The sequence below is a fragment of the Ylistrum balloti genome, unplaced genomic scaffold, assembly GCF_031769215.1.
Source record: "Ylistrum balloti isolate Yb309-2 unplaced genomic scaffold, AGI_CSIRO_Ybal_v1 Utg370072, whole genome shotgun sequence".
Taxonomy (NCBI): domain Eukaryota; kingdom Metazoa; phylum Mollusca; class Bivalvia; order Pectinida; family Pectinidae; genus Ylistrum; species Ylistrum balloti.
Genome location: NW_026782113.1, coordinates 277,163 through 299,244, shown reverse-complemented (window position 1 = coordinate 299,244; position 22,082 = coordinate 277,163). Strand labels below are relative to the sequence as shown.

General features: G+C 33.7%; 1 protein-coding gene across 4 annotated transcripts in view; it reads left to right on the top strand.

The window, feature by feature from the left end:
- Positions 1-22,082, top strand: part of LOC132549644 (tyrosine-protein phosphatase non-receptor type 4-like) — a 142,298-nt gene that overhangs the window by 49,379 nt on the left and 70,837 nt on the right. For 2 of the 4 annotated variants that reach the window (XM_060213596.1, XM_060213593.1), the window contains 9 exons: positions 4,831-4,928; positions 5,326-5,446; positions 5,813-5,900; positions 7,705-7,755; positions 9,757-9,845; positions 10,396-10,459; positions 10,850-11,010; positions 13,186-13,254; positions 15,461-15,736. In XM_060213596.1, the coding sequence (XP_060069579.1) occupies positions 4,831-4,928; positions 5,326-5,446; positions 5,813-5,900; positions 7,705-7,755; positions 9,757-9,845; positions 10,396-10,459; positions 10,850-11,010; positions 13,186-13,254; positions 15,461-15,736 (1,017 nt within the window). The remainder of the gene's footprint in view (positions 1-4,830; positions 4,929-5,325; positions 5,447-5,812; positions 5,901-7,704; positions 7,756-9,756; positions 9,846-10,395; positions 10,460-10,849; positions 11,011-13,185; positions 13,255-15,460; positions 15,737-22,082) is intronic. The other 2 variants (XM_060213595.1, XM_060213594.1) reach the window with 2 other exon arrangements.

The following is a 22,082-nucleotide window of genomic DNA, read 5'->3' as shown; positions in this document are numbered from 1 at the left end:
AAGCCAGGAAATGGACAATTGTTGGGTGACTCACCTATCAGGATTTTGTGTTAATTGATTCGTTCATTAAAAGAATGAATAAAAAAGATGAAAGGATTTCTAAATCAATGCTTTCCTCTTTTATCATTGTTTTTAGTGAACACACCTGAACAGAAATATTATTATATACTAGTAGAGATAAATGTTTCATTTTGAAGAATAATGCTTGTTGTTGTAATTAAATTATTCAGACGTTTTTAAGAATATTTCTTTTTCTTTGGACTTGGAAGAACATTTTGTATCTAGTTGGTATTTGTATACCCATCTAGTGAGTGCAGACATTTTTTGGGCCACAGGATTGGTTGACGAAAGTTAGAGTTGGAGCTCAGCCCAAATCCAGGAGATTTTTTTGATAATAACCACGTCAATTAAAAAAAAATTAAAGGTTCAAAAATTGACAATTTAGATTATCTTTGTTTATCGTTGGACAGGCTATATGGTCACACTGATAAAAACGTGGCTGTGATTCACTCCAGTGTACGGACCGACGATTACAACAGATATCAACTAATTTTGTTTTTAAATATTCATGATCAGAACGCATCTGATTTTCAATAATGAATAATTATTGAATTTTTTTTCTTTTTTTCTCTGTTCTTAGCTGAACTTGCCATATCATAGTGCCAGATGGTTATATAATACTGAGCTATTGGGAAACTTCATATAAATATTTCATTTGCTCAAAGGATTTGGTGTCTTTCAGATATGAGTTAATCTTAATACATCTAAATTAATGTTGGGTGTGTATTGTGGAAATTTACTTTATTGAGTGATGATGGTATTAAGTGTTTTTTGGCGTCACTGATTTACAGTGATCCAGTGATACTAGTATCATGTCATTTAGTGTTTTTTTAGAACCACTGATTCAGGGAAAGGGTAGGTCTTTAGTATCTCATCCTGGTTGTATTTGGATATTTGGTTGCTAATATGAATTCTTCTGTTTATTGGGGTTTCCTTATTTCTATTTTTCATTCTTCTGCTTAATTGAAAACATTGAAGAATGCAAAATGAATCAGTAACTTTCATTGTACTATTGATAATATATCTTTTCTATCTAGGTACTCATATTTATGTGACCTACACTGATGTCACAAGGAGTTCAACCCATGTCATTGTCACTGCTATCAAAATGAACATATCCCAAGCCATTGTGCCCTGCCTCATTACATCACTTGACTCTCCATTATAACAGATGCAGATACATGCATGTATACTTCAATGATTGTAAACAAAACGTAAAGCTTGGACAGTGTGTGTTTAGGTGAAGCAAAAGCTTGTAGTGTGTGTCCAGGTTAAGTAGAAGCTGCTGCATGTCTCAAGGTCAGGTAGAGGCTGCAGCATGTCTCAAGGTCAGGTAGAGGCTGCAGCATGTCTCAAGGTCAGGTAGAAGCTGCAGCATGTCTCAAGGTCAGGTAGAGGCTGCAGCATGTCTCAAGGTCAGGTAGAAGCTTCAGCATGTCTCAAGGTCAGGTAGAAGCTAAAGCATGTGCCAAGGTCAGGTAGAAGCTGCAGCATGTCTCAAGGTCAGGTAGAAGCTTCAGCATGTCTCAAGGTGAAGTAGAAGCTGAAGCATTTCTCAAGGTCAGGTAGAAGCTGTAGCAAGTCTCAAGGTCAGGTAGAAACTGCAGCATTTCTCAAGGTCAGGTAGAAGCTAAATCATTTCTCAAGGTCAGGTAGAAGCTTCAGCAAGTCTCGAGGTCAGGTAGAAGCTGCACCATGTGCCAAGGTCAGGTAGAAGCTACAGATTGTGTCAAGGTGAAGGAGAAGCTGCAGCATTTCTCAAGATCATGTGGAAGCTGCAGCATTTCTCAAGGTCAGGTAGAAGCTTCAGCATTTCTCAAGGTCAGGTAGAAGCTTCAGCATTTCTCAAGGTCAGGTAGAAGCTTCAGCATTTCTCAAGGTCAGGTAGAAGCTGAAGCATGTGCCAAGGTCAGGTAGAAGCTGCAGATTGTGTCAAGGTCAAGTAGAAGCTGCAGCATTTCTCAAGTCAGGTAGAAGCTGCAGCATTTCTCAAGATCAAGTAGAAGCTGCACCATGTGCCAAGGTCAGGTAGAAGCTACAGATTGTGTCAAGGTGAAGGAGAAGCTGCAGCATTTCTCAAGATCATGTGGAAGCTGCAGCATTTCTCAAGGTCAGGTAGAAGCTTCAGCATTTCTCAAGCTTCAGCATTTCTCAAGGTCAGGTAGAAGCTGAAGCATGTGCCAAGGTCAGGTAGAAGCTGCAGATTGAGTCAAGGTCATGTAGAAGCTGCAGCATTTCTCAAGGTCAGGTAGAAGCTTCAGCATTTCTCAAGGTCAGGTAGAAGCTGAAGCATGTGCCAAGGTCAGGTAGAAGCTGCAGATTGTGTCAAGGTCAAGTAGAAGCTGCAGCATTTCTCTAGATCAGGTAGAAGCTGAAGCATGTGCCAAGGTCAAGTACATTCTGTATAGGAAATGGTATTATCATAATTGAAGCTATATGGGTGCCCTTATAGTAAGAAATACCCAGCTTTGATAACTAATTTCACAGTATTAAGCTCACCCCCATGACTGAGATTAAATTTACAAATAAATAATTCCTGGGTTAAATCTTTCCTGCACACAAGATCAGGTCGTTGATACTTTTATTCCTATTTAGAAATATACAGGCTCTTGGGACGATTTTACTGCTGTTTGTAAGAGCTACTAAAACTCCAGTTCCTTGTTTTAGACTGAATTATACATGTTGGTTCATGCTGAATCTTGGAATGACTGCTGTCAGTCATTAGGGAACCAATTTCTAATCATCTTATTGTTTCTCATGGCTTAATGTGTTTTCTGAGGTCAAAATTGAAGCTTTCTGTGGGCTCTTTGATTGTGTTCACTTGAATTTCTAATACTCTTGCATTTTTGCACCGATGAAATATTTTGGAACACATAAGGTGTCATCTAGACCAGTTTTCTTTTGAGATGATTTCTTTCTTATGGATTGCAAAGATTGATGATCCCAATTCCTTTTGTTGCCCTGACAGCTTCTGTCATCATTTGTTCACTCTACAATCTACTGTAATATTATACAATTTTGTTCAGCTTAAATTTTTATTTGCACTTTATTTCGTAGAGAGGTCTTGTGTTCAATTTCATGTCTATTATTATCAGTTTTTAATATCGTGGACATATGGATTCAAGGAGTAACATTAACCACGAAGTCAACAAAAATGAAACCCCAGGAAAATTGATCATTCAACAGTATATTTAATATTTGGGTAGAAAATGGGGTTTAGCCATGCATGTGATGATGAAATATAATGATAGTATAGTACTGTACAAACAACACAACGGCATATTCCTTTCCTTTCAAAGAGTTTGATGCAGTATTTACCAAATAATGAATCAACACTACATCATACAGCTGTATTGTCCTTCTAGGACCTGTCAGTAATGCTACATCATACAGCTGTATCGTCCTTCTAGGACTCGCCAGTGATGCTACATCATACAGCTTTTTCGTCCTTCTAGAACTCCTCAGTGATGTTAGGAACCAAAGATTTTGAAATCTATAGGATGAATTAGTAAAATCAAGATTAGGAGAAAGAACTGTTTGGATTTAAATTGGGAAGATCACAAACTCTGTTATTGATTATTTATTGAATTTATTCAATTTCCATTATTGGATGAGCTGAAAAAAATGTCAAGAATACATTTATATATTGAGAATGGATGTAACATTGTCTGCTGTAATCATCCTTTGTGATATACAGGTCCCATCAAAATAAACAGAAAATGCCAGTTTTACTCAGCAAAATTCTTTTCACTCACGACTTTTTAGTATGGTTGTTATTTCTGCAAGACAAATGGAAGATAAAGTGTGATAAATTTGTGAATGCCTTGTCAGAAATGTATCATTCCACATATCTTCTGTGAAAACAGGAAATGTGCTTAGTTTAACAACATCTTAAGTTCTTCTCTAATATGTCAAACTGATTTTTATTTAGTTGTAAAGCTGAAAATGGGAGGAGATTCATGAATGAAAGTTGAATTAAGGACTTTGTAAATTGAATGATTGTTAAATGGAAGTAGTCTGTGGAGTGGCCCATCATATAACCTAACAGGTTTATTCGACAACACCTCTATGCCTTGTATGATGTTTTCACTCATATCACCAATGTTGTATTAAAAAGTAAAGTCATTCTGTTTTGATTTATTCAAGGCCATAGCAGTAACTTTGCCAGTACTAAATGAGAAGATTGAATTCTGGAATTAGATGAAATCGGGGAAAATTTTAAAGCATTCGATGATATTTGTGTGTCATCACTAGTGTAATACAGAAATGGATGAATGTAGTATAGAGATAACTCTACATGCATGACACTTTGCCACAGTTTCACTGTTTCAAAAAATGCAGTAGTAAAACAGCAGCTTTTTAGTAATAGCTGCTATTTTTAGATAAATTTGACACTGGGTAAAGATTAATATTTTTGATGGGAAGGTAAAACTTATCCTGGGTGAATGGCTTCTCCAACAGTTTACAAATTTCATTTTTGTATTCTTTTTATGAAGGAGAGCTCTCATTCCCCATGCTTCATTCATGTCATCACTATTCATTCATCCAATCATATATGTTCATATTTAATTTTCTCCCGCCCTCCCTCCCTCCCTCCTCAGATTGCTTCACCATATATAGTAGTTGAAAATATTTCAGTTGTGTGCTTACATTTTCTATCATTTAGGGCAATATTTCAGAAATTGTTAAATGTTGGAGTAGACTCTGTATTTTGACCATCTCCAGTAATGATGAACATTTTCCTACTTTTATGAGTTGTTTACTTGACAGGTACCATTTTTTCCTCCAAGTGAAGCGAGACATTCTAGAAGGCAGGCTTGTGTGTCCCCCCAGCACTGCCGCCCTGCTGGCTAGCTACGCAGTGCAATGTGAGTATCGTTGTTTGACAAGACAGGTCTCTCTGACTTTCAAAAATGAAGGTCAGAGACCTAATGAAAATGTATAACAACACTTTAGTTATATGAATTTTGTCAGTTGGAGGGGTAATATGGAAATTGTTCAGTTGTGCTGTTTACATCTGTTGTTTAGAAGAAACTTCAGCAAGTATGGCATGACAGAGATTGGGGTTATTGAACGTATTTATTAAGACTGAGAATTAGATTTTGCTCATGAAGAAAACTTAATGACAGTCACAATAAAAGGTTTGTGATTCAATATTTCTCTTGTTGAATATGATTTCAAGTGTTTCCTAATTTTGAAAAGAAACAAAGGTTCCAGTGAAAAGGTAGAAAAATATAACGATTGAGTGTGTATTGTGTTTTACAGCTGAGCTTGGTGATTACAATCCAGAAGAGCACAGGGACAACTACCTCACAGAATACAGATTTCTTCCCACACAGACAGAAGAGTTTGAGAAACAAGTGTTGGAACTACACAAACAGCACAGGTAACACACAATAGGTTACCATGGCATGAAAAAGATTGATTCAGCATGCAAAGCTGATGTTGACAGTTTGTTATTTGTATACTGGTATTCAAAATCTGCAGCCTCTTCCTGGTTGACGATTGGCTGGTAAAATAGCTTGGGATTTATTGCTACACAGTTGTCTCCGGTACAAACTCTTGTTGTCGCCTATCTGAGTCATAGAGCAGAGTTTTCTGCTGTTAGAGACCAGTTTTCCATCTTTTGGTTAAAATTCTTGAGTTGCCCTCCATTATGGGTAAGATTTACATCAGTGGAAAGTTTTAACTCTGCTTCAGTACTTGTGAAATATCATTTTCATGTGTTACAAAATGAGTTGTTCCCCTTTAGGGGCCAGACCCCAGCTGATGCAGAGTACAACTACCTTGACAAGGCCAAACGTTTGGAGATGTACGGAGTTGATCTCCACAATGCACGGGTAAGTAGAAGGCTGATTGTTACACCTGCTGCCTGTCACTTTTCCTTCCCACCTTTATGTTTTGTGTGTGTGAGTTTCTACAGTGAATGTATTGTACATTAGTGGAGGTGTTCTGGTAGAAGTCACAAGTATGGAGTTGTGATTTCTGTCTATTCAGGAAAAGTCCTTGTATATCTGCTGATTTATACTTAAAGTTACTGTTGTACTTAAAGCAAATTTAGAATGGAAAACTTGATTGGAAATCAAATTGACAATATTTTGGAAAAACAGTAAATATTAGAAATAAAGGGAGGAAGGAAACCTGAATGGAATTTCTTTAAGTAAGCCAAAAATTAAAAATAATGAAAATAATATGCTTTGTCTTTTGACCTTTGAAACATTTTGAATATTTATTGACAAACTTAATAAGATCTTCAAATTCATTCATTAATTCATTCATTTTATTTTCATCATAAAGAAAAATAATTAGGTGATTCATGATATCAATATTTTCCTGAAATATAAAGAAGACAGGTTCATTTAAGGAAAATTTACTGATAGCTGTCACTGTATAAGAAACTGATTGAAACTTAATTACAACAAACATCAGTGCTGCTTTAAAGTCTTGCTATGTGTGAGAACTTTGTTCAAACTGCTTTTATAATGTATCAGATTTCTTTGATATTTTGCTAAACATATTACACTCTTTATTTCAATAAGTTTAAGTTAAAAACTTTGGTGTTGTGTTTAACTACTGTCTGTAGTTATCTATAGGGAATGTGTGAGCTTTTTTTCCAATTTTTTGTGGGTTTTTCTTCAGTGAACTTTGCATATTGTTCCAACTGTCCTAAATCATGTCTTTTTTCAAATTGCTTTCTTAACAATTAAATAAATATGGGATTAATATTCACATTTTATTTTTCTGCTCCACATATGCTGCTGATTCATATTACCCAGCTAAATGAATGAAAATTAGTGTAAACATTGAGTTTGTGATCAGACAATGTTATGTCATAGGAAACTTGTTTTAATTATAAGAAATATTGTCTTATTTGTTGATATATAAACATTCTGTGGTGATACATATGAATTATACTATTAAAATTTGTTGACAGTACTCTTATAAGTGTTGAGAAAAGGATTTTGCTAACTGGGTTTTGATTATAAATAGCTGCATTGAATGGAGCAAAATAGTTTGTGGAATTTGGTGGAAAGTATTTTCTAATCTTGAAAGAAAGCTGTTTTGTTGAAGTATGCAAATAGATCTAAACTTATTTCTGTGTTATACTTGCTCCCTAAAGAGTCAGTATATCTTGTCACTATTGTAACTTCTTGTGCATTAGTGGACAGGTTTAAAAAAAACTGAATTATCTCCCTTGCTCTAGATTTCTCTCACTTTGACTCCTGCTTTGGTGGCAACATTCGGGCTTGATTTAGTTAGTTGTAGATCGCCTGGTGATGGTTCACTACACAAACTATCTTTATAAATACAATACATTATCTATATTCTACTCACTTCTTCATTTTCAATCTTCTTGTTCATCAGAGTAATTACTGAGATATTTCTATTTGTATACAGAGAGAAAATATCAAACTTCTGTTAGGTTTATCATGAAATAAAAAAAAACACATTCATTAATTATATAAAGATTTTAAAATTTAACAATATTGAATTTTATATGTATATATCTACCAAAGATGAAATCAATACCAATAAAGGATTTTTTAAAACAAAGATAATAACTTCTTGCCTAACACAACAAAACTGTGATTCAATTTATATTCCACTTAAAGGGAGATAATTCATGTTTTCATTTTCTTGCAGTCTATGTCCATGATGACGGGTGAAATAGAGCAGGATCCCGCGTTCAATATAGTCAGTATCATTTGACACTAAACAGCTAACATCTAACAATGGCATAGCTAGGTTATACAAGGGTATATAGGGAAATGTAACACTATCTATGCAGAGTCTGTCAGATCTTTTCAAAATCAATACTTTGTCAAGTAATCAATATCAAATTATCACTAAAATATATATGACATTTAAAGATGGATCTTTCAAAATGTATTTCCATAACAACTGAAGGATTTTTTTGTCATTATTGTTTTTTATTATTTATTTATTTTCTTCATAGTAACATAAATAAATACATGCAGATTCATTTACAAGTAACTTACAGGTCTGACACTTGAAAAGGTACTTGACAGACAGATATTTGTGCATTGTCTGTTGTATAGATGTCACTAACCAATCTGAGGCATGTTTCATGTCTGAAGTTACCATGTAGATACTGTATACCGTATTTATCCAGTAATAAGCCCGGTCATCATAAGCCCAGCCACATCTAATTCAGCTGTATTGTAAAAAAGCGGAATTCCCTACATGAAGCCAGAAGTAACGGGTTTGACTTGGGCAGATTACAGGATAGATATGATTTGAACATAAAGCATGTGCAGGACATTGGTGTCATGTGATCCTATTTACAGGATGGAAATATTCACCAACTAATTTTCTACCAAAGTCACTATTAACCTGAAAATCAATACAATGTATTGAATACCAAAACAGATAGACAAGTAAAACTCTGAGTAGCATGTTTCCTAATGACTTCAGGGTATACATCGTGACTGTTGGTGAATATTGCCACAACTGTAGAAGTCCTTTATATAATGAGATATTGTGATTGATTTGACTAAACATGATGCTGTATATATAGCCTTGTACATTATCCAAAGTGCATATTACATTAACTTATCACAGTATTTTAGAAATTTATGATTTTAAATATCATGGTTTGGTGAAAAAGTACATCTAAAGATCACTGTATAATATTAGCATGCACAATAACTGGTGTTAAAGGTACACAACAGGTACATCTATATCTCATAGATGAGTTTAATATCTTTTCTATTAATGCATTCAAATTCAAATTTGCAGTATGAAAGGTTAATTTGTAAAATGAAAATATATCAATAATTTCTGCTGAAAGTCGAAAATCTAGAAAACTGAAATTAGGGTTTTTGAGTCATACAGTGGAATTCAAAACAGATGAGACATTAAGATTCCTATATATTTCATCTATAATATTGATACATACCTGGTTTCATATTCAGGAGCATTCATGAAAATGTTTTTCATGTTCAAATTAGGAATTCAAATCAACTTTGTTGGTTATCACCTTACAGTGGAATGAAGAAGTACCTAGATATTCTTATCCCACCTGTGCACAGTCATTGAAAAAAATAAATAAAGAGAAAGATACTTTATCTTCTAATAATTAGGTATCGGCGTGCAACCAAGAAATCTAATTAGAGCATGAATATTCAAAGATAGAAAGCCAAGAATGATTCAAGTAATCAGTTGCCTACATTGTGTTACCTGTCTGCATCTTATATAGAGAGGTTACCATCTCTGCAAATGATTGCTTGGAAATACAACTCTGCATTACATTTTTTTTAATTTATCTCATTAAATATGATTTTTATTGTAAAATTAAATCTTGAAATACCATATTTTACTATTTAGAAGCTTGTAGAAAAGACTAATACTTAGAAAGGAAATTTATTTGTGATTTCAGGAAACATCAATAATGTGTAAAGTAATCTTCTGGTTGTTTATAAAACTGTAATTTTATATTTAATTTAGTGTAATATTGTATTGTAAGATCTTTTAAATATTTTTTCTTCTTTCTTTTTTTTGGTTCAGCCAGTTTATGTCAGTATCAAAATAGTATCGATGTTTAAGGAGAAAAAATCATACAAGAATGAAGTAAAGAGGAAAGGGGGTCTTGAATTACATTGGAGGAGAAGGGGGGATAAGCCAGGTGTGACTGTATTGTGATATGTATGGTTTACTGTTGTTTGCTTCTTACAGGATCAGAGTAATGTGGACATACAGCTAGGTGTGACGTCTATAGGTTTGGTTGTGTTCCAGAATAACGTCAAAATCAACACATTCCCATGGTGAGTATTGGTGTTAGTTACTCTCAAGCATCTATGGTACAAGGTCTGTCTCTTACAGCATTCTTTGGTGAAAGTTTGTCTCCTGGAATATTGTCTGTGAAAATGTATTTCACTGATGTAAGTTTTGTTAAGAGTTTCCTATAGCTACAAGAAAACATTTATCTTTTATGTGATGTTAGATGAAAATGGCAGTTTTAGGGTTGTGAAATGGTGCAGTGGTAATGCCTCTCAACTTTAATCTTTCACTTGTCCGACCACAAAGATTTTCACTTGGTACTTCGATTTCCTCACAGAGTAAAACCTTTTGGTAGTGTCCATCCGGGCAGACAAATGATTGATCATTATTTTAAAGTAAATAAAGTTTAATTTTTAACAGTTACTTAACTGATTAAGAAATGTTAAGCTTTTTGTGAAAATATTTGATATGTGTTAGTTTTAGAAAATTTTTTATAGGAATTCATTTTAGAGGCAACAAAGAATCCATGCAAGTTATTTTGATAGACCTGTCTGAATGAATGTAGTAATTTTTTCCATTTTTCTTTCTTTTTAGGGCAAAAATTGTAAAAATTTCCTTTAAAAGGAAGCAGTTTTTCATTCAGCTTCGACGAGAAGTGGTGAGTTTCCTATAGATTGAAGTAATTTACACTGAAAACTGAAATGAGGATCAGTCTTTACACAGAAAACTGAAATGAGGATCATTCTATTTCTGTTAAATCTTGAGGATTAGATGTAATATTTTAAAAGGTTGTTCTGGCTTTCATTTGGGCTATCTGTTCAACTCAGGACTGTGCTTAAAGTATTGGTAGGTTTTGAAAAATGCCCAGGCTATCTTGAATATGCTTTTTTCGAAGATACTTAGAAATGGTGGAATTACCACAAATAATTTGGAGTATAAAGCCTTTTAACATATGAAATGTTGCGAATTTTTCATAAAAATAGTATGTTTAACTTTTCGCATTAAAAAATATCATTTTCATGAAACAATGTTGAATTCTCTGTTACAGAATGATGCTGTAGAAAACTTAATAGGGTTTAACATGGTGAGCTATCGTTCATGTAAAAACTTATGGAAGTCATGCGTGGAACATCACACGTTCTTCCGGCTCTATGTTCCCAACCCTCCCACCAAGAAAATTTTCTCTATTGGGTCAAAGTTCAGATACAGGTAAGATTTTGTATGTAGATGGGTATTTCTGTCAACACGCTAAAACCAACAGTATGTTTGAAGTGGTTTTTATTTTGATTTCTTTGAAATTTAATTTATTTCTAAAAACTTATTCTGACATCATAATGAAGGAGATAGTTTTGACATATCAGTATTTAATGTAGTATGTAGATTTCATATCATATTTAGTAATTACCTCCCTTTTGTATTACAAGATTAATTCAAAAACTTGGCAGAGTGTTTTAACAATGCAATCTGGAATTTTAAAAAGAGAGAAATAGAGAGAGTGTGTATAAGAGAAAGAGAGAAGAGACAATAAGAAAATTATTTGTAGCCAGGTGAAAGAAAAGTTTAGTTCAGTTTAATGATAGATATTATTCCATAGTTTACATGAATGTTAGATAAAATTTATATACAGCACGTCGCTCACAAACACCTTGTAAGCTATATAACCAGCGACTTAGTTTGATAATTCTGCTCACAAGCTTTATTGGTGGTTTGTCATGTATCTTTATACTAAATATTGATGAAAACTGATTATACACTGGTATAATGTTAGAAATATATTACCCAGGATTTTTATTACTGCTAATGTTAGTTAATTATCACTGTTTAGATACAAAATAAAATTTATAGGTTCATTTTGAAATGTTTAAAATTTCAAGAAGCCTATTTTTAAATTGAGAAATTGCTATGTTAGCTGTAATGGATGTTTCCTATTGTGTATATCTCGCCTTCTGTTTCTGCATGCTAGTTATCAGTACAGAAAGTATATGTCTGCATGTAGGGTTGTCTTATATATATATCATGATTTTTTTTTACTGTATATGGCCCTGTTTGCTCAGCTTCTTGTTCAATTTTAATTATAGGACGTTTTTAAAAAGGGATAAAAGTTTGATCTAAAAAAAACAACATCTCGTTAGTTTACCCAGATTTTATGCAATTGCATACATTTGAATTTTTCTTTAAAAACATTGATTTTATCGTTTTGATCATCAGAGTAATATTTAGATCACTTTGATTTTTTTACTTTTGAATATTAAGTTTTAGAAGGAGGTATGTACATTTTCTTTATCAAAGATGGAAATTATAAGCAGAATACTGTAAGAATGAAAAATCTGAATGCTTACTGTATACCCAGAATGTTTTAGTAATAATCAGATCTAGGTTTGTGAAGAAATATATACTAGAAGAAAGGACCTTTCTGTATAGATTACAAAAAAAAAAGTGATAATCAGACAGAGATTTAAAATGAACCTTGTAGAAATAACCTGTTACAATGTACTAACCAGAAAATAACTTTTGGTTTGGGATTTTATGATAATCACAATACCATCTTTAAACCATAAAGTTAATCTTTCAAATCATTACAATACACAAGCCTTTGGAAATCTGCTTTCATTTTTTGAATTTTTACAAATTTTGAATTTCATTTTCTTTAAAGAAATATATTATTTTGCCTTTACTGATTTAATTTGTGCTAAAATATTTTTAGATTGTCTTTGAAACCGATCTCCATGGGCACAGATTGTGTAATGAGTAATTCCTGATAATAATCTTCCTAGAATTGGTTTTGGTGTTCTAATGAGATTTTCTGTATAACAACAAACACAAAATTTGCAATCGGTTCTCTTCACAAAGTTTCTTGGGCTGATTTACTAAACACAAAATCTAAACAAAATTCATCCCTTTCAAAATGTGATGTATGAGGTGCATTTTATTTTATAGAAGGGAGGTAACTATGGTTGGCTTATTGAGGAAACCGTAAATAGTTCTGTTGGTTTTTATTTATTTCCTTGATTAACAAGTGTTTTTCAATTGAGATTTTTTTCTTTTTAATATGGAAAAAAATTCAAATGGAAGATTTTGTGTCACATTTTGAAAACTGGACATATAACATCACGAATAAGTTTGACATGGAGCTTTGCAAGCTGATTTGATCATACATTGTGCCCATTGTATCACCCATTCATTCATACCAGGCATCTGAAATAGCATCAGTTTAGGTCTTAAAATGTTTCTCTACAGTTCCTCATGTCCCTTCTCTAATACTCCACCCATTGAAAATAATCAAAAACAAAATAACAAAGAAACAAAAAACAAAACAGAAAAAAAAAATCCAAAAAACTAGAGGGAAGTTTTTGATGTACAAACTAAATGAAGATCTATTTCCAGTGGAAAAACCGAGTTCCAGACATTGGAAGAAAGCAAGCGGCGAACTAAAATGGATCGTTCATTTTCCAGGTGAGAGCCTTGCCTGTTATATGACAAGAGAAAGAGGCAGTTTCCTGACCTTTCATTCCAGTCTTGCTACTCACAAAATATATGTGTATATATAGTCCATCCCCGCTCTGCATCGTGTAGCAAGGATGATATGAAACACTTGTGAATTATCACCTGTGTTTAGTAGACTCTTTATTTATATAAATGATAGAAATGTTTATCTTGTTTTATTTGGTTATTGTTGTAAAGCTAATTCGTAGGGAAGTTTTAAAAGATGTTCTAACATTCTAGTTAGTTCTGTGTGAAAATGAAGACGAATGCTTTTCCGTAAGTTACTGGTATCTTAAATGCTTTATGATTGGTCAAAAGTTTTCAGAACGCTGTCTCTAGCAAAGATCGCCTTCTGAAAAGATTTTGATTTGCATGATGTATGTGTGTTCCATTTATTGTATGAATGAATGAATTTTTTTCTCATTGCATTAGGATCATCGGATTTTTTCGGTAATATTGCAGTTATGTAGTAGAATGGATTAAATGTGATTTGATGTCATTCCTGTTTGTATGGGGAAGTGTATATATTTCTGTAGAAGTTTGACGCCCTTGGTTTTGAAAATCTCCATTCCTTATATCAAGGTCACAAAGACTGGTGTCATTGAAATTTGACCTTTAACCTGAAACTTGTGTCCTGGTAAATAAATTTCTTTGGAGGTGTTCATTGTTTCCTGTGTATGCCTTTTCTACTTCTTTTTCTTTGGGTGGGTGTTACATTTGTAGTTCAAAATATCACCACACTGAATTTAGTATGCACAAAGTGTTGTAATGTTTGTGTCTCAAGTTTAGATAAACAATTTACCTAATAAGGGGATGAACATTTTTACACAATATACAACAATATACAATTAAATGTCTGAACTGTACAAGGTAGATCTGTTACAGAGGAACCTCAGACTTTACATCACAACAAAATTTTCAGTGGCAATATCAAAGTTCATATTTGATTTAAAGAAATTTTCACTCAAATCTTTCAAAATTTTCAGCATGACTCGAGTGAGCTTTACAGTAAAATAACTTAGTTTTGGACAAAAAAGAATATAAAATAAGAAAGTTTTAGAACAAAAACCAGTGATCAATCTGCAATTTATTTTCATGAGTCCTTGTCAATTTCATTGCTGATCCTACAATGTTGAATTATAGTATTTCAATGAGCCCATTCAAAACTTGATGAGTTTACAGGACTCTGGACTTACATAAAGATTTATCACTGAAAAACACTTAAACTCTATATACTGCTATTCTCATTGTTTTTGTTGGCAAATCAACATTTGTTCAGTGCATGTTAAATAAATGATAACTGTCCGAGCCCTAATTATTCTTGTATCAGCAGCTGAAGTTTTCTAATATAATCCAAACTAACTTTTCATTGATGACATAAAATTGAATGTTTTCTATAGTTTATGTTCAGATGCCTGGTGTATAGTCGTAGTATTGTAAGTAGTGTGATCAAAACATCTAGAAATTATCATAGCATTGCAATTTTTGGACTGTTTTTGGTGAATGTTTTTTTTTAATTCCTTCACATTTCTTCATTTCAGTCTGTGATACCATTGATAGTTGTGTATATAATCAGTATTGCTTGCTTCAGAATTGACTAACCTTTTCTTGTATTGACCCTTGGTTTAACATTTTGACCTTTCTTATCAACCAATCATAAACCTTCACAACCATCCATCCTTTCACAATTACACGGCATTACTTCTTCGTAGGCATGAAATATCAAACCAAAAAAATGTGATGACCTGCACATCTTTTTATTTATTTGTTTATTTCTGTACCTTTGTCATTTTGTACAAATGGAAGAAATGCATGTTTAAAATTCTAATGGTATCATTAAATTAAATAGTTATGTTCTGATTGTAAAAAAAAATCAAATATTTTTATGACATGGATATATGTACATTTCGATTTGGGAGTCTTAATGTGAATTAATTTCTAAATATTTTCTCTTTATGAAGAAACTGCTGAAAGAAATGTGTCGGCGAAAATATTTCCTGTAAGAAATTTGATTTTGAATTCTGTTTTATAAAGATCATTTCCAAGAAAGGGAAACAAATGATTGATCACATAAGGAAACTAATGGCAGGTGATTTTATGTTTCAGGGAGAAAGCGTAGGAAACAGAAATGAAAATGTTTGTTTAATGTATAAACCATGGTACCTTTCTTGATTAGGTCGCCAAGTAAAAAGTTTGCTCGACGGACAGTTGGAGGACACACGACAAAAGTGATTATGGAAGAACGGAACTTTATAGATGGACATCGGAATATTCCTAAATCACAAACATTCTCGGGACTCAGTAGTGATGGCACACGAACAGTTTCTGCAGGAGGCAACCATTCCTTCAATAGATATGACAGTGTCAATAACCAGATGCGGGCAACGTTACCGCATGACTACAAAGTTGGATCGTCAGTACGAGGATCTGTTCATTCTGAAAAATCTGACGAGTAAGTAGCAAAAGTGGCAATTATCTCCTCTTTATTCAGTGTTTCGGTAGTGGTTGTTGGTTGTAGGGGATATTCTTGTTTAGCAAAATACTATAAGGATTGATATGACTGTCCAAGGTAAGTGGCATTTTTATATATATATATATATGATTAAGAGGATACCATTTGTATGATAACAGGTGCAGAAAAAATATTCTATTTGGTGGAATATTGTTAATGTTGTCTGTTACCATTCAAAGTTATCTCTTTGCCTGTTGAGTGAATTATTACTATTTTGATACTGATAAGACAAACAGGTAACAAACATTGAATTGTTGGGTTCTCTCCGAGTTAAATAGCCACCTCAGTTACTGAACAGCCAGGCTTATTACCAGGTGTTTATTTTAATGCTTGAAAATGAAGCCAAATTCAGGTATTTAGTGTGATTGTTTTTCTTCTTCTTTTTTCTGAAAATTTGGTGACGGGATTAAATCTTTTATCAACTGAAAAATGTTTCCTTGCAAAAACCTAAGTTATTACCTTTATTTTGGAACCAATTCCTCACACTTGTAACAAAATTTTCTTTAGTTCTACTGAAAATGAATTTTGGGTAGGTAGAAGTGGACATGTAGTTCCAAATGATTTCCTTTTTGGACAAATTTTTGTCCAAGTTTATGGAAAAGGTGGAAAATGAAAGTTTTCGTTAACAGCAGGATAAGTGTTAAATTACTTGTGTTTCTTTGATGAATTTTAGATTTTGTAGAGTATACTTCTGGAAAGGGATTGTACAGAAATTTGTCAAGATTGACTAAAAAAAAAAAAAAACATTTTTCCAACAGATTTTGATGCAAGTGTGGCCTGTTAAAAAATAATGTTTCTGTTTCAGCATTCTTTGAGCATGTATATAAATCAATGTTGAGACGTTTGATTATCAGCTCTGGTAGTCAAAGACCAGATACAGAAATACTTAGTAAATAGGTCATTAGGGCACTTGTTACTTTTGTCTCCCTTGGATGTGGACCTAAGGTCATAAATAAGGAAATAGGTCATTAGGGCACTTGTTACTTCTGTCTCCCTTGGATGTGGACCTAAGGTCATAAATAAGTAAATAGGTCATTAGGGCACTTGTTACTTCTGTCTCCCTTGGATGTGGACCTAAGGTCATAAATAAGTAAATAGGTCATTAGGGCACTTGTTACTTCTGTCTCCCTTGGATATATATAAATAAGTAAATAGGTCATTAGGGCACTTGTTACTATATAAGGTCATAAATAAGTAAATAGGTCATTAGGGCACTTGTTACTTCTGTCTCCCTTGGATGTGGACCTAAGGTCATAAATAAGTAAATAGGTTATTAGGGCACTTGTTACTTGTATAGTGTCTTCAGCCTCAAATATATTCCTTATTGGAGCATTTTATCTACAGACAATGCAAATATGATTTCACAAAACAGTGGAAAGCCTAATATTCCTTTCACATTATCTAAAATGATTGTTCTGATATAAAAATTGAAAGTATATATATATACACTATTAATATGGATAAATGAACCCTACAGTGATGTTGTATCTTAGTAATTGTCTGGAGTGATTGTTTTAGCTATATGGTAACATATTGTCCCTAAGCATCTGGTGGGCAGGGATGCACTTGGAATTATGTTAATGGTATCCCTATTGTAATGGTTAAGAGGACATGGCTGTGAGTAGGTTTTATCAGGAGTGCCCATGTAACCGGTTCAGACACTGTAAGCACTTGATCAGTAGACTCATACGTAACCCTAGATAAGACGACCATCAAACCTCCATTACCTGATAGGTTATCTCCCCCTGATCAATGTTCTTATTCATTGGAGGGATATATCTCCCACTTACGTCCGACTAGGTCAGCACACAAATGGGACTGGAAGCTGTTCACTCATATACAGGCCTTGAACAAATAAAGCATCTTATCAATTTTCTGACCCTTAACTGGAAAGTTGTAACTGAGAGACTTTTGAGGTGTAGATATTAGGAATTAAATCTAATTTACATCGCATTTACAAGATATCAGCCGACATGAGTATTGGTAATGGTAAAATATTCCATTATGTATAACTGATGGTGACACTCAGAAATGGAGGATATTGATGTTGGACAGTGAGAATTTCTGTATCATTTGTGCTACACCTCCGTTATTACTGAAATATAGTAAACAGTGTTTCACTTTATGATTTGTTTCCTCTAGGTCTGTTTCTCCACTTACATTTTTATTGCTGGAAATTATCACAGAATACAATTTTGACAAGTATCAAACATCACATGATGGTACAAAGTTAAATGCAGATAAGCAGTGGGGCTTTATCAAGACCTTAAGGTCAAGGTCACTGATTCTATTATAGAACAAATTGCTGTTGTTAGGCAAGGGGATACCCATTTCAGGTGCTCAGGAGGGGTTTTGCTGACTTCTCCTTGTCTTAGGTAAATAACATTAATATTCCATCTAAAATAATTTTAGGTGTTAACTCATTATAGAGAAGAACCCAAAACAAAGGAGGCGGGGGGGGGAGGGAATCCAAAATTATAAAATGGGAATTTTCGTTTTGTTATCTTTTCATAATGAAGCACAAAATAGCAGGTGATAATTAAGTTGATCAATAACCATGAGTAGTTGAAATAAATGGTATTCTCCATAACTTTTGTAGGTTTATTTCTATAGCCAAACAGAAAAGCATTTTCATCTGTCGGATTGTTTAACAAAAGCTGAAAACCCATACAGTCCATAATCTGTTGCATCATCTTTTATATAAATATAAACTTAAATTATGCTGAAATTGTGATCTGCATTTCATATGTGTGTGGGAGGATTGGTGTTGTTAGTGGCGGGGAGATTATACTGGGACGTCAGTCTGTTGCTACACACGAGTGTATACAGCTAGTGTTTGAATTGTCTCGGTGTTATGAATACATTGTCATCCAGCCAAGGGTTGGATATAGCTTAACAAGTCTTACACAGTATTTTTTGGCAGATATTCCACTTTTGATTGTCTGAACTTGCAGTGCAAACTATCTTTTGTTCATGACATAACAAGACATAAGCCTAACGGCACGATTTCTTTTTACAAATTTTTAAAATATGTTTTTCCAATTTTTGAATTGAATGCTTCATAAAAGACAGTGTTATGTCTCTATCTGAAGTTTCATATTCATATTTTAAGTATGGGGGAAAAAGTTGTATTTGATATTTGGGTCTCTAGTCTCTACATGGTAGGAATAAGGAAATTGTTTGTGGAAGTGATACTGAGAGGGGTACTAGTTATGGGTCTCTAGTCTCTTATGTGGTAGGAATAGGGTGTAGATATTTTGTACCATACTGCGGTATTGTTTAGCACTGTTAGACTGTGACTGTATTGTATTCTGATATGTAATGGATTGTATTGGGTATATAACAGGTCCCTTACAGACTATTAGTTGGTACTCATATTAACTTGGTTATAGGAAATCAATTGTGACACATCTAAATCATAGTGAATTCCTGTCTTGCAATGAACAATTTTTTGACATTTGACATATGTCACAGGGTAAATAGGAGTAAGTGTCTGTAAACGTCCTGTTTAATTTGTATTCGTTACTGTCCATGCATTTACGAGTATATGCTTATTTGGTGTGTTACCTGTTAGATATTGTCCGTGTCTGTCCTTATATGGTGTTGTCTTGAGACATGTACGTGTCCAGATGTGACAGGTGAGGAAGTTGTGCGAGAGTGAGTGTGTAGGGTAATAAAACTAAGGATACCCCTGGGTGCTGGGCAGAACCACAGATTAGCCGCGTTGCTTTGGACATCCTCGGGAGTCCAGGCGCCACATATAGCTACGGATGTAAATTACTGACACGACCTGATGGTCGGTGTAGTGAGGTGGTCGCAATCCTAAACCAGGGGTAATAATAAAAACATTCAACACACAACGAATCCGAGTTGATGGTGTGACACATATTACTGAAAAATTTCTTCTGAAATTGTTGTTTTCATGTTACACTACTGTTTGTTCTGAGTGATCTCCCCTTGAAATATCTTCCTCCTATCATGTTGAAGAGTCAATTGATACACTAATGTTAAATTATTTTCAAAGAAGAATTTGATTTGAGACCACCTCTGTTGGGATTTTTTAGTGTTTGAAAGTTCGCTGTCTCTTTCAAATTTTAGAACCTGTCTTTAGAGACCAACTGTTTCAATCCAATTAAGTCTGTCTTGGACAGACTGTTTCTTTCAAAATGGTTGGACCTTTCTTTAGAGACCAGCTCTCTTTGTAGTAGGAAACTGCCTTGAGTAAACATCCTTTTCAGCAGATTCAGACCTGCCTTCAGACAGCCTCCCTTTCTATGAAATGACATGTCAGGTGACCTTTCTTCACAGTGGAACCTGTCCTGAGAGACCACCTATATGTTGAGATATTTGCTGCATCTATTTTCTTGTTTTCATATCTCATTTTTATTTCAAACAAATATAACCAGACAATTTTGCTTCCTGTCTGGTTAGAAAAACCTGCTTTATTATACTAGTTCAGTCCTCTGATTGTTTGCCCTGCCAAAATGACTCAGTGATTTCCTACCTGATCTTCTGAGCAGGTAATATGACCTTGACACAAAGCATTCACTGTATTTTTTTTTTTCAAACAATGTGGCTGTATGAAATGGAGTGCTATGAGTCTGATATCACAGAAATCTATATAGGTCCCTCAGCTGATGGCTATCGTGATTCGAATGACCTAGATTTCACTTTTTATTGGTAGTGGTTTTATTGTTTCTCTTACTAGGTCAGATATTACATCCAGGGGTATTGGCCTGAGTAGTGGACAACAGCTTCACCCAGTCTAACAATATGGCCAAACAGATCAAACGGTTTCTAGTGGGGAAAATAGTTCTATAGGAACGCCACTTGTAGAACAAAAATAAAAATGTAATGGTCTGATCCTTAGACTATGGAAATCATTTACACAGGGGAAATCGCTGTCATTTGAAAACCTGACAATTTACGCATGTTATACTTACTACCAGGCTTGCAAGGTCAAGTGATGATTGTATGGGTATCATAATAATCAGGAGAATTTGTATGAAAGCAATGCATCATTATGTGTAATCTAGAATCACAATTGATTATCCACTCCATTTATAGCATATGAGAGTGATTTGATCCATTTCTAAATTTGAGTTTTTTCATCAGAACATGTATTTCTTGAACTGTCATGAAGCCATCTTTATTTTATGTCTTTTCCATTTTTTTATTTTTAGATTTTATAATGCTATGTCATGACATCATGTCCTGTTTTATTACTGGGGTCAGTTTTGGTATATGACACAATGAAATACATCTAAAATTATACCACATGGATGTCTTCAAGACTGCACAATAATGATATGAAAAAAAGAGAGAAGATATATATATATATATATATATATGACATAATGTTTGGCAAGTATTTGGTTATGATACTAACAAACACTTGGTTGTCATTTTGTTGACTGTATGGTATAAAGCTAGACAAATATACTAAATATGGCTTTTGAAAAACGATAAGATGTTTGCACACAATTTTAAACCAATCCTTTCCACTTTAAGTGAAGAGTTTCACATGCATTTGTAAAAAGGCCACTACATTTTCTTAAGGATTTGCTCAAAGATTCTGTTTGATTCCAGAAGAGTTGTTGTTCCAACTGTTTCGGTTATGGTTTCTGTGATTCATACTGCTGCCACTGCGGTGATACATCTCAATGACAAATAGTGGAGGTGGAGGTCAAACTGTGGCAATATTTGAACAAATCTTTAAGTATTTACCGAGATACTTTTTCTTGACATGTTAAAATTTCTTTTTAACCTGATATAAATAGAGAACATCGCAGGAGTTCTGATTAGATTATATATCAGTGCTAAAATGATTTTATGTATTTTGATGACTGTTAAATTAGGAATTTTGGATCACAGAAAACCCCTAAGAGTTAAAAAAAACTTCATCTAAAACAGTGTGGAATTCTTCCAGAATTCTTCATTGATGTGTATCATCACATTTAAATTCAGTTTATTTACAAGACTGTGACTTATTTCTACATTATTCACCATTGAATGACTTACATAATTTAAAAAGCAGATGTAAGCACTAAATTGATTTGATATCCATATAACCAATATTGTGTCCACTTGATTCCTTTTCTACAATCATGTTTATAGTACTTTAAACCCCCAGGGGTGTAAAATACAAACTACAGCAAATACTTGATCAGGTGTTTTCCCCCCTGAGGGGTTAAAGGTTGAAGTTCAATGCTTGGCCTCATTTAGGGTCAAACAAGGGATTTTTGGAAATGACCCCCTACTGGTTTGATTATATCCCTGATAATCT